The sequence below is a fragment of the Pimephales promelas genome, chromosome 8, assembly GCF_988280905.1.
Source record: "Pimephales promelas chromosome 8, fPimPro1.hap1.1, whole genome shotgun sequence".
Classification (NCBI taxonomy): domain Eukaryota; kingdom Metazoa; phylum Chordata; class Actinopteri; order Cypriniformes; family Leuciscidae; genus Pimephales; species Pimephales promelas.
The window spans coordinates 27623475-27636128 of NC_142776.1; the positions used below are offsets into that span (position 1 = coordinate 27623475).

Here is a 12654-nt window from a genome sequence, read left to right on the forward strand (position 1 = left end):
TTTTTAATTGTTTTTTTAAATGTTTATTTAGCTTTAATTATTTTTAGTTAACTTTCAGTTATTTCAACATTGTCGTTTTTTCATTTAATATTTATATTTTATTTTACTTTAAATTATTTTTTAATAGTGTTGAGTTTTTACTTGATACCACCAATTGACCTTAGGGGTGTGTTTAGTTCATCTATAAAACAGTACATTGTCTAAGTATACAAATTTATTTAAGATAAAGGATTTGCAACGATTTTTACATTTCTAAATATGTGCATATATAAATAAATACACGTGTTTTTGATGCTGTCAGTATACGTCCATTTTGTTTGTTTCAGCTCACACATCGTAACATGCAAAAATATGCTTGTAAACATTAAGTATGAAATCTAATAAAATTTTCGCAAATGTAAGTGTAAAAGTGTAAAAACGCAAAACGTAAACGCAAGCTGGATGGATTTCGCGTGAAATTACATACGTCACTCGCCCCTACCAGAGCCAGGAGTTGCGCGGCATAGACTGCCATAAGAACTTTGGAATGCGGAAGTAATGCGTGTCATGGACATAGCTACAGTAAAAGTCTTGGAGCAGCCAATAGCATTGACACACACAGCATTGAACCCCATTCATTTTCAGTGTTTCCGAAGTATGCTTGCTGGTAAATGAATGAAATTACTGTATTTTTTTTTTTTTACTTTTACACACATTAGCCGACCTCTCGTGCGTCTAGTCTGTAATTATATGTTATGTAGCCAGTTTTAGTTAATGTTTATTGGAAGATAATAGGTTAATTGCAGCAAAATTTTTCCTTGTCCACAGTCGGTGATGCAGGGAGTCTTGTGATTGGTTTTCAAGCCAGCCAATCAGAATTTAGCAGCCTAATCTCTAATTGGCTGGAATTATAGCATATTGTAACATTGGGTTGTGTTGAGCACGCGAGCCATCTGCGCTTCGAGAGCGCTTACGGCTGGTATGAGAGGAGCAAGAAAGTGAAACTTTGCACATGCGAAAGAGAACATCTGCGGACATCCAAATTTTTATTTTAAATTTATTTTTGTGTGCTCGAAACATTTTCTTATCTGCAAGATGAACGTTTCTCCGCAAAACTCAGTTCACACGCTTGCAAAATGCCCTTCTGCACGCTTAAAATATGATCTTGCGCGTGCAAAATTGTAACCAAAATCTAACCCATATCTCGCCAGCCACTTCTATGTATAATAACTATGCCGCAAATTAGTTAAATTCTCCCGGAATTCTCTAGCGCTCTGTTTGTTTATATAATAATAGTAATATTAAAGCATTTGTCTGTGATGCATTCGTGTGGGTGCCTAAACTGTCAAATATAGGCCTACACAAAAATGTCAAAATGGTAGCTACCCACCGTCCCCACTGAAATCGACGCCTATGCCCTACTTGTGGTTCGTCTGCACAAATAACGATCAACATGCTTGTTTTCAGCCTCTCAATAAAGCTTAAAGGGTAACTAAATCCCTGGTCAGAGCCTTACTCCACCCACTGGCAATATTTGAAAAATGCTGAAAAAGTGGGCAGACCCCAGCGGAGATAGAGGGGATGAAATAGATGCCAAAACACTCTATCATGATTGTTTTCAATACTCGCAATTCCAAATCCTGACTAGCTACAGTGGTTTTGACGAAACAAGCTGGTCTTTATACTGCCAATGGCGAAGCTCGTGTGGTGAGGTGAAACCTGCATACGTCACGAAGTGCGGAACATCCAATAGGAAAATTCAACTGCAGTAGCCACCGGTCAACCTGAAGAGGGCAGCACTAAGACGTTTTTACACCATACATTATAGAAATAAAACACTTTATACACAAATGTCAAAAAAAGTTACTCGAATCAATGACTGGTATTAATAAAGATCCATTCTTACAGATCATTAACTAAAAAAAGTTGGTTTAGTGTTTAGTTACTCTTTAAAAAAAGACTAAGCATCCGATCTACGTAAGAGCCATAGACATTAAAAGAAGGCCAGAGCGTCCACGAATCTTTCAATGGCGTTGTTGGCAGGTCGGCGGTGCGAAAGCACAGCGAGACTTGAAAATCGCACAGGGACTTGTCTGGCTATACAATGTGACCAGACACTTTAAGGTTTACAATAGTGTTTGTGACATTCACTCTGTGCATTAATACACATTATTCCATATATCTAATGTGTCTTGGTAATCACAATGAGTCCTGATGGGAAAAAAAATAAAATAAGATGGGACAGGCGGATCCTTGAAATGAAATGTTATGCAATGCAGTTATGAATGTCTTAATATTTCTTTCTGTGCAACATTCTACACATGGCTTATAGAAGTCTCTTACATATAAATCATGAATTGTAAGTCTCAAAAGACCTGCTATTAACCACAAATATGACACCTACGCTGCAATAAAAGATCATTTGACCTCAATTTGACCCTTATCCCCCAGTTGTGGTCCAGTGTGCCAGAGTGAAGATGTACCTGGAGAATAAGAGTAATATTGAGGTGGAGATGTCTCAAACCGGAGGCCAGGCTCACTCCAGCAGGGTGGGCAGCAGGAAGTCTGACACTGTGGCTGGCAACTTTGATGAGCTTCGTCTACTAGAGGGGTTCTCTGGGAAAAGAGAGACCCAGAAATTGCAGCAGGCTGCAGCCATGCCCTCGGGACACTGCATGATCTACACCAACGTCCATCAGGAGGATAGGTAGGACACTAGTTCTTGGGGGTTTTGACTTTCATGTAGTCTGAATTCCGTTTAAGGGATAGTACACCCCTAAATACTAATGTAGTATACTGTACATAATTTACTGATTCTAATTGTTCCAAACAGAAATGACTTATTTTCTTCTACGGAACACAAAATACATTTTCAACTGTTTTTGTCCATTCAGCGAAAGTCATTGAGTTACAAAACAACACTGGATTCCATTGACTTCATTATGGGGTAAAAAAGAATGGAGAAATGTTTCCAATGATAACATTGAAATGCTAACAGAAATGCACTTTTTTGGGGGTGAACTGTCCCTTTAATTGAATTTTAAGGGCTCAGGTTTATCTATGAATTCAAGTCACGGAAAAAAGATACATTTAAGCCATCACCACCAGTGTTGGAGAAAGTTACTTTTAAAGGTAGGCCTAATGCATTACAATATTGTGTTACTTCCTAAAAAAGTAACTAATTACGTTACTTAGTCATAGAAAGTAACGTGTCACGTTACTTTTGCATTTTTGAACAAAAGCAAACTAAAGTTCTATTTTTGTCAAATGTAAAAATTTAAATAAGCCTCAGGCTGAAGGAAATGCAAATTCACACTTGCACACTTTCTGCTGTACAGAAGAATAGGAGGCAGAAGATGAAAGTTCAACACTCTTATTTTAGCAATTAAAACATTTATAAATTTTTGCTTATTGGTATTGTTGAATTGGATCATCGAAGTTCAGCAGCGAAAAAACATTGGTTAATAAAGTGAGATTAAATACGTAAAGTATACTGTATTTGTGTAATGTAACATTTAACTTATAATTTGCATAATTTTGCATAATATTCGGAGTTTGCATTTCACTTTAATTAATTTTGAGGAATACAAAATTAGTGTATTTTTGTGAAAATGAGATGAGTAAATATATGCTTACATTTTGTCCACAACACTTTCATAATAACAAGTGGGGAAATTCTGAACATTCTTTGAGCCCAGAGTTTCCAATTTGGGGGCGTGTCAGTGAGAAAATATGATGTGGTAATTTTGTTGAAATCAAATTTGATATAATTGCTTCATTTACTATAAATCTAGCTACAGTATGTTGCATTTGCAATATTGTACAATTACAATAAAATATTACATTTACATTTTCAGCACCTTCAAAAATGGGGAGAAAAAAAAAAAGCAAAAACATACCCGATGCGCATTTTTTATTCACCTTTTAAAAAAAAATGATTGCTCTTTGATTTGGTCAAACACATTGTTTGACCAGAAGTAAAGCACAAACAATGTTTTGATAGTGCTACAGTGTTTACACTCTTCAGGGAGATCAGTCTATTGCATATAGTTGTCTATGCACATTAAACTGTGGTAGGAGAAAGCATTTATAGCATATAAAAAAACATGTCACCTTCAAGATATGTTTATAAAGAAACCTCATGCTGGGAAAATCATTCACTTAGCAGATATCCTAATGCAAAATGTGCTTTGCCAATTCATTGTAACATTGCACTTCTACTATTATGACTGTGACATTTAGCTGAACCCATTTGGCATAAAAGGTCCCCAGAACGCGTAGCGAGAGCTTTTCTGTGTGAAACAGCTGCTAATCGACTCTAAAGAGGATTGGTGCTCACGTGTGGAGTCACAATACTGTAGTAACTCATTGCAAATGTTGTGTATATGTGGGGAAATGTGTGTGAGAGTTTGTACTATAGAATATGGCGATGGGGGTCTTAATCTTAAGATTGTGGTTGTGACACTTTTCGGATTAGACTCTATGGTTTTAGATCAGCCATCATGTGATTAATTGTTAGTCAGGCATGAGATCAGATCTGGTTCCACTCTTGTGACTGCTCTCCTGCAGGATTTTTTTTTTTTAAATAACCAGTGCCGTCAATGAAATCAGTTGATCGCACACAATATCACTAAATATGCATTTCAATAGTTGTTTGTTCTCTTCCTCTTTTGGCCTTATGGGAAATATTCCATAATTTATTTAAATACAAAGTTTTAATAGTTGTTTGTTTTCTCTTTTTATCTGTTCTATGGGAAATTTGCCATTATTTTTATATAACTATGACAAATTTCAAATAGTACAGAAAAAAAATCTCATTTGTTTACTATTTTGTAATATGTGTATCAGTCAGTAAGATATTTTTTGTTTTTGAAAACGTCTTATACTCACCAAGACTGCACTTATTTTCATCAAAATACAGTAAAACATTATACAGTGAGAATATTTAAATTAAGCATTTTTTCAGCAGCCGTTCTTCAATGTCACATTATCCTTCACAAATCATACTAATATACTCAAAAAAAAAAACAACAATTCTGCTGCTTAGTATTTTTGTGGGTGATGCAATTTTTTCCCCCTGAATTCTTTGACGGATGGAAAGTTCAAAAGAACAGCATTTCATTTTTACTTACATAATGCTTACAGTACATGCAAAGCCATTTAAATAATAATTATGAAAGCATACAATAAAGTTCCATTAACTACATTAGTTAACATGAACTAGCAATGAAAAATACTCTTAAGCATTTGTTTAATCTTAGTTGATATTAATTGCAACATTTACAATACATTATTAAAATTAAGTTATTTTATCTGTCTATATAATTTAACAGACATTTGTAATGCTGTAATTGTTTTTACGTGGAATGAAATCGAGTGTCTCGGATTGCATTAAATTAGACTTGTATTCTAGGCCAGGGTATAGAAGGTGTCCCACAGGGTTATGTACTCCCCCCTCTTTCGTTTCATTCTCATCTGGACCTCACACACTCAGATCCAGGCACAATAAGAGAAGGCTTTACTTCATTTATAAATCCTGCATTCTGTGAGCTAACATTTCAAATCTCCTCTTCGTTGTGTAACTGCAGAGAGAGGGATTAAAGGCCTTGAAATATCCTGTCTAATCTCCCTTTTGCCCAAACTCAACACCGGGATATATCCTGGAGGCCATGGCTATTATGTCTTGTCTGGAGCACACAGGCACACACACACACACATACCCCGTCCCAGCTGTTTGCAGTGAGCTGAGGCATTGGTAGGGGTGGGTGTGTTGTCTGATTCCTCTGTGATGCTAAGCAGCTGAGGTTTGGGATTTGCCCAATGATGCGTTAGAATTGGACTGGGATTGACTCGATAGTCTGGCCTATGCTGAGCGTCATTGATCTATTCTGGCATTTTGCAAAAGCCTCTCCATAACTCTCTCTCACACACACACACAGACAAACTCAGAGCCAATTGAAGAGATAAATGGTCTTTACCCATTTAAACTGTCATTTATTACGACAAACAGAGAATTTCCCCCAATTATTAGATTACTGAAGAGGCTCCAGTAATTAGCTTGCAGAATTCCATTGCAGGATTTCCATCTGTTCTATTCATACAGGCCGAAAAAACTCAACACTACTGGTGTTAATAGCTCAGAACCAATCCTTTCCAACCCTTTTCCATCCGTCAAAGAATTCAGGGGGGGGGAATTGCATCACCCACAAAAATACTAAGCAGCAGAATTGTTTTTTTTTTTTTTTTGAGTATATTAGTATGATTTGTGAAGGATAATGTGACATTGAAGAATGGCTGCTGAAAAAATGCTTAATTTAAATATTCTCACTATATAATGTTTTACTGTATTTTGATGAAAATAAGTGCAGTCTTGGTGAGTATAAGACGTTTTCAAAAACCAAAAATATCTTACTGACTGATACACATATTACAAAATAGTAAACAAATGAGATTTTTTTTCTGTACTATTTAAAATTTGTCATAGTTATATAAGGCTTTAAGTCATGTTTTAATGGAAAACAATTGGCAGACCTTTACTGCTATGGAACCTTTGCTCTTGGCCTAAGAGAAATGCAACTTGTCTAAATGAACATATTCCTGTTCAAGACACTATGGACACATACAATATAAAACACTTTAAAATCATGACACTGTGGCACTGACTTTTGTGAGGGATTTGTGCATTACATGAGTCTGTCACTGGCACAGATAAAGGTAACAAAGCAATTGTTTGATTTATTTCATTGTGCAACTGTGTTTTATAGCATGAAAACCAAGGTCAGAACATTATTTCAGTCCTCAAGGCCTGGACAAGCAGGATGATATTGTCCTTAAACCTGTCATAAGCATCACACTGTATTGCCTCTGTGAATCTGCACAACACCTGATGCCCATCCACCCTGACAAGTTATGAGGTGTCAGTTAAATCATCAAGACAGCCTGCCTACAGACAGTTGTAGGAGGACACAATGGATTAGACTTATACAATTGCTGTTAACCTTTTGGACATGTAACTTGTCAGGGTCGTGTACAGACATTTTAAGGGGGCAGGTGTTCAAGTGAGAAAAGGGGCACTAATCTCATTTCAAGATATTTTGGGTCCATCAACTGTTCGTTACCAACAATCTTCAAAATATCGTCTTTTGTATTCAGTAGAAGAAAGAAATTCATACATTGGAACAATTTGAGTGTGAGTAAATGATGACATAATTTAAATTCTAATAAACTATCCCTTTAATGCAGTTTTTGGGCACACATTTAATTGAGAATTGATGCCATTGGGGTAATCTAAAAAATGCACGTATGACTTAGAAAAGGGCACTTATCTAGTCAGAGAGAGAAAGACAGGTGCTTGAGTGCCACTTTGGCTGTGCATGTGCTTTGTTTGCAAATCTAGATTTTTTTGTCATAATCATTTAGCTTAGACCTTGTTTGACACATTAGACCAAGATGTTTGATAACGCTGTAAAGATGACTAAACAGACCCAAAAGAAAGAATGACTTTCAGATCTGCTCAAAGACTTTTAGTTCCATTTAATTTCAGCTGCCAGTTTTTATAGAAGAGTCATTAAAAATGGATGTCAAGAATTGATTTCTAAATGTGGCTGAGATGTTATTTATGACAGACAGACATGCTCGGATTGAATAAGTTCTCTCCTTGTTTTCAGGCACAGCTTCAGCATGGTAAACCTCCGGAAAGGCAAATCCAACCAAGCCAACCACACAGAACGGTCACCCCTTCTCACATTCCCCCAAAATGACAGGTGGGACTATGTATATTCACTAGTTGGTTTCACAGTATTTCATTTTTGATTGTTCTTTAGTTCTTGTTTTCTTTTCTGTTTAGCAGTAAGCAAATCAATGTAAAAAAAAAAAAATCCACTGAAGCTTATATTTCAGAATTAAATAACGCTTTTTTCAAGAAGTCATTTGCAAATATTATATAATGCTTTGACAAGTTCAGAGGTTGATGTGGATTAATTTATAATTATAAACCAAACTATAGCCTACTTATCAAATCGTAATGGCATTTCTGGATTTTTCAATGCTCATTAATCATCTGTTAAGTGTTAAAGAATATCATATTCTTTTGCAAGTTATTATATAGCATTAACCAGTCATACACAGGGAATTTCTCCAAGAAACTTGCAGATTCTAAAGACCTGTTGACTTGGCTTTAGTCAAAGGAGGCTTTTGCAGAACAGCTGTATGAATGTTACCTGCGGGTCTATAATTACCGACCTTGTACTCATTCAGTAATGAGAAAAAGTGGCTTTGTGACCTTCATTTCCAACAATTACTTTATATATCACCAGGTTGAAGGCAAACAGTTCCTCATATAATGTATGGCATTTTGATATCTTGAAGTGGTCTTGACCTCTATGTACCTTTTAATTATACCAAACACTGCCTGCAGTACTCTATCTGCACTCTCAGTTGTCAGCCTCTATAATAATCGGGAATGATTCCAGCAGATTGAATTTGATACCAGACTGGAAAAATTTGCTTAACCAGTAAGATGTATGTTATTATTAACCATGTTATTTGCATAAGAATCACCGATTTTCAATTTCAAACATTTTGTACTTTTATATACAAATCAATAGTTTGATGTGGGAAGCAACTATAGTTCTTAGTTCCCTTTCAGTCGATAACGTCAGATGTAGTCGATGGTCGACCGAATGGGGATTGCGGCAGAGAGCCAATGTTCTTCGAGTACTATTGAACGAGCCAATGTAATTGGCGTGCGTGAATCGCATCACACACACTCCACCCCAGCGAGCGGGTATAAATACTGAAGTGGATGCACGCACTAGTTGCCTTTCGCTTCAGAGCCGTTCGTATTGATGTCTCTGAAGAGTCCTGTTGATTTCAACGAGCGAGTGTGTCGATGTTCTTTTGGAAAGACTCTTCCAGTCCTGCTGATTTCTACAGTGGAAATTTTTGTGTTTGTGTGTGTGTTGAAGGCTGGTTGAGTGCTTCACTATTTTTCAGTTCTCTGAATTCAGTGTTGATGCGGTCATTCCTGTGTGCTCCAGCACTGGTGATGGGTCCCATTTCTGAAAGAGCAACACGGGTGCGTTTGCGTCTTTTTTAAGATGCCATTCCATCTGTGCGTTTCTGGGTGGCCGTCATAGGGCTCTGTGCCCCTCTGATGGTCTTTGTATCACGTGTTTGGGCTTAAAGCATGCTGAGGCAGCTCTTGTGGATGAGCCATATTCCCATTTCGGGAATGTGACCATCTTGGCGCTAAGGTCGAGACTCGCTTTCGTTCGTGAGAGTGAAAAAAGAGTCCCCATCCCCAGGCCCTGCTCTTGTGTCTCTTCTGGTTTATCTTCCCAGAAGAGCTCTGGAATGCCATCTGGGTTGGGTGACCTGAGGATCACAGTGACGGGTAATCCTCCCGGCAAAGCCCCGTGGATCCCACGTGGACTACTTCCGATGTTATCGACTGAAAGGGAATGTCCTGGTTGCATATGCAACCCACCATTCCCTGAAGGAGGGAACTGAGGACGTAGTCCCCTTGCGACTAACGCTGGACCACCGCTGACTCTGGGTTGCGCTCGGCTCCTCAACGAAAAAGTAACTAGTGAGTGCATCCACTTCCATATTTATACCCCCGCGCTGGGGCGGAGTGTGTGTGATGCGATTCACGCACGCCAAATACAGTACATTGGCTTGTTCAATAGTACTCGAAGAACATTGGCTCTCTGACGCGATCCCCATTCAGTCGACCATCGACTACGTCCTCTGTTCCCTCCTTCAGGGAACCGGGAGTTGCATACACAACCAGGACGTTCTTCTATATTTTTGTCATTTTGCTTCCCTTTTTCCTCAGCATGTGTCCTTGATTCACCCATACATAACTACCAGAACTAAAAGTGCTCACTAAAGCCTGTGATTGTTATGTAACAATGTTTGAAGGGGTATAGGCATAAGGATTACACCTGTATTCAATTTTGTTGAGATGTGTAAGATAAGTCTTCTCATTGACAATGACAATTCAAATTGAATCATACGCATGATTTTAATGTTTTTTTTGTTTGTCTATGTAAGGTCAAGTCACCTTTATTTATATAGCGCTTTATACAATAGATTGTTTCAAAGCAGCTTTACAATGATAAAAAGGAAAATAATGATTCTAGATACAAACAGTATTTAATTCTGCTGTAAAGCAGCTCTAAAAAGACCTGTAAACAGCCATTATTCAGATAAATTCAGTTCAGTGTTCAGAATTCAGTACCATTCTATAACTGTGAAGTTCATAAATTATGGAATAAGTTAATCTACAAAGCAGCTCTGGAGAAAACAGTAATGTCATCATTCAGCTCAGTTCAGTTTTCATCCAATAGTGTCCGTGCATTCAAATCAATAATATTGCTGCATATAAAGTGTCCCCAGCTTAGAAAGCCAAAAGGTAACAGTGGCAAGGAACCCTAACTCCATTGGTGAAAATAAACCTTGGGATAGAGAAGAAAACCTTAGGAGAAACCAGGTTCAGTCTCCTCTGGGACCCTTATTGCAGTCTTTCTCAACCATAGGACCCAGTAGGTTTGATTGATTCCCCTATGATTTGAATGATTTCCATAGTCTTGAAAAACATGGATATACTAGGTAAAAAGGTTGAGAATCACTGCTTTATTGCTCGTTTGGCCTATAATATCATGTGGTACCATATTCATATTTATAAAACTTTGTCATGATTCTTAAATTGCAAAGCCATTAAAAAAATAATTTTTAATGTACTTTGTATATTTTAAAAATGAAGTATTGCAGATGTTTAGCTTCTTGCTGTAGTTGAAGTTAAATTAAAATATATTTTATTTAACATTGGCCTAAATAAGTTTTTCACAAATTAGTTTGATATCAAACAGTTGGTGGTCCCCACAGTACCGCCATAGACCTCCGAAATCAAGGAGCCTAGTAAACTGTAGTGTAAATATGGCTGGCTGCTATCTGCTGCCCTTGGTAATACATTTTTCATTCCCTCTGTAAGGCAGTGAGCTGAATGCTAATGCTGCTAGCGATTATATTGTGTTCTCAGTTGGAATAATCTATCTTGCTGGCTATAATCAACACAAAAACCTCTAGTTATGCCTAGGAACTTGTATCCCATCTTAGGATGGATTCTCCAGAACTGTGTAGCATAGGCTAACAGGCTTTTAATACCCATCGTTGATCTTAATTTCTTTTGTGTGGCTGCTATTAGCATTTATATGATTGATCGCTTTCAACCTGCAGAAGTTAATCAGCCTTATGTTTTACTTTGGATTCTGTTAAAAGTTAGCCTAGAGGTAGTGTTTAATTTCTTTGTCTCTTGCGCAATCAAGTGGGACTGCAGAAATAGCTAATGATAGTTTCAAACAGGTTTCCCAGATCAAACTGATTAATTTGACATCTAAACAGATAGTCCCGCCCCAAACACATGAACTATTTGGTTGAGCCAGAAGTTCTGACAGCTCAAACTAACAGAGCAATATTTTGTAAGCACCACAGTGTTTATCCCACTGTTTTTATACTGTTTTGTGCAGTATAACCTACATGACACTGCATGAGCCCAGCCTGGGGTCTGGCGAGGAATCATGGGAGGCGAACTCTGCTGAATTGGAGAGGAGGTGCAGGCTGGGCAGTGAGGTGACCAGTCTTTCTCACACCACATCCATGGAGAAATGTGAACATTACTTCAAACTATCATCCCCCATCAGGTATGGCGCACTAACATACACTAACGCTCAAAGGTTTGGGGTCAGTAAGATTTTTTAAAGATTTTTTTAAAAGAAATTAATCGTTTTATTCAGCAAGGAGGCCTTATATTGATCAAGAGTGACATGCTACTATTTCTACCATTGGTGTTATTATGAACTTTTTCTAATCAAAGAATCCCCACAGAAATGCATTATAGTTTCCTCAAAAATATTAACTGTTTTCAGCATTAATGATAATAAGAAATGTTTCTTAAAGGAATAGTTCACTTTGAAATTAATTTTTGATATGTTTTAGCTTACCTCAAGGGCATCCAAGATGTAGGTGTCTTTGTTTCCACAGAATGTTCATTTTTTATATTTTTAGGTCAAACCGTTCTTGTCTGTCTAACACAGTCTCATCCCAAAAAGTCATATAACTGACGTTTTGGGACGTATTTTGACCATACGTCAATATCCGCCTTTTTAGGGCCCCCTTAAACGTCGCTAGATGGCGATCCCGGGCCTTCATACAACTGACGCTTTACCTTTAACGTCAGGTAGGTGACGGGTTAGGTTTAGGGTTAGGTTTAGGTATGGGGTAGAGTTAGGATCCCATAACCTCATCTACCGACGTTTAAGGGGGCCCTAAAAAGGCGAATATTGACGTATGGTCAAAAGACGTCCCAAAACGTCAGTTATATGACGTCTTGGGATGAGACCGGGTTGGTCTGTCAGTCATATAATGGAGTTTTATGGGTCCTCCTCAAAGAGCAAGTCCAATTGATTTAATGACTCGTAATTGTAAGTACACATTGATGGCCTAAGGCACGAAATGAGCGGTTTATGTGAGAAAACAAACAGTATTTAAATAGATTTTACCTCTTGTAACCACAATCACATCTAAGTGATCTGAAGGCACGGGCGCTTCGGTCTGCACATGCGCTCACTCATTGTTTACACAGAGATTTCGGAAGTTTTACCTTTCACTGTG

The 12654-nt window shown here is 37.6% G+C and overlaps 1 protein-coding gene across 1 annotated transcript in view; it reads left to right on the top strand.

Annotated features, from left to right (window-relative positions):
- Nucleotides 1-2441: 2441 nt before the first annotated feature.
- Nucleotides 2442-12654, top strand: part of oca2 (oculocutaneous albinism II) — an 85347-nt gene continuing 75134 nt past the window's right edge. The window contains exons 1-3 of the mRNA XM_089134256.1: nucleotides 2442-2686; nucleotides 7647-7742; nucleotides 11511-11684. Coding sequence (XP_088990382.1) covers nucleotides 2457-2686; nucleotides 7647-7742; nucleotides 11511-11684 — 500 coding nt within the window. The 5' untranslated portion in view covers nucleotides 2442-2456. The remainder of the gene's footprint in view (nucleotides 2687-7646; nucleotides 7743-11510; nucleotides 11685-12654) is intronic.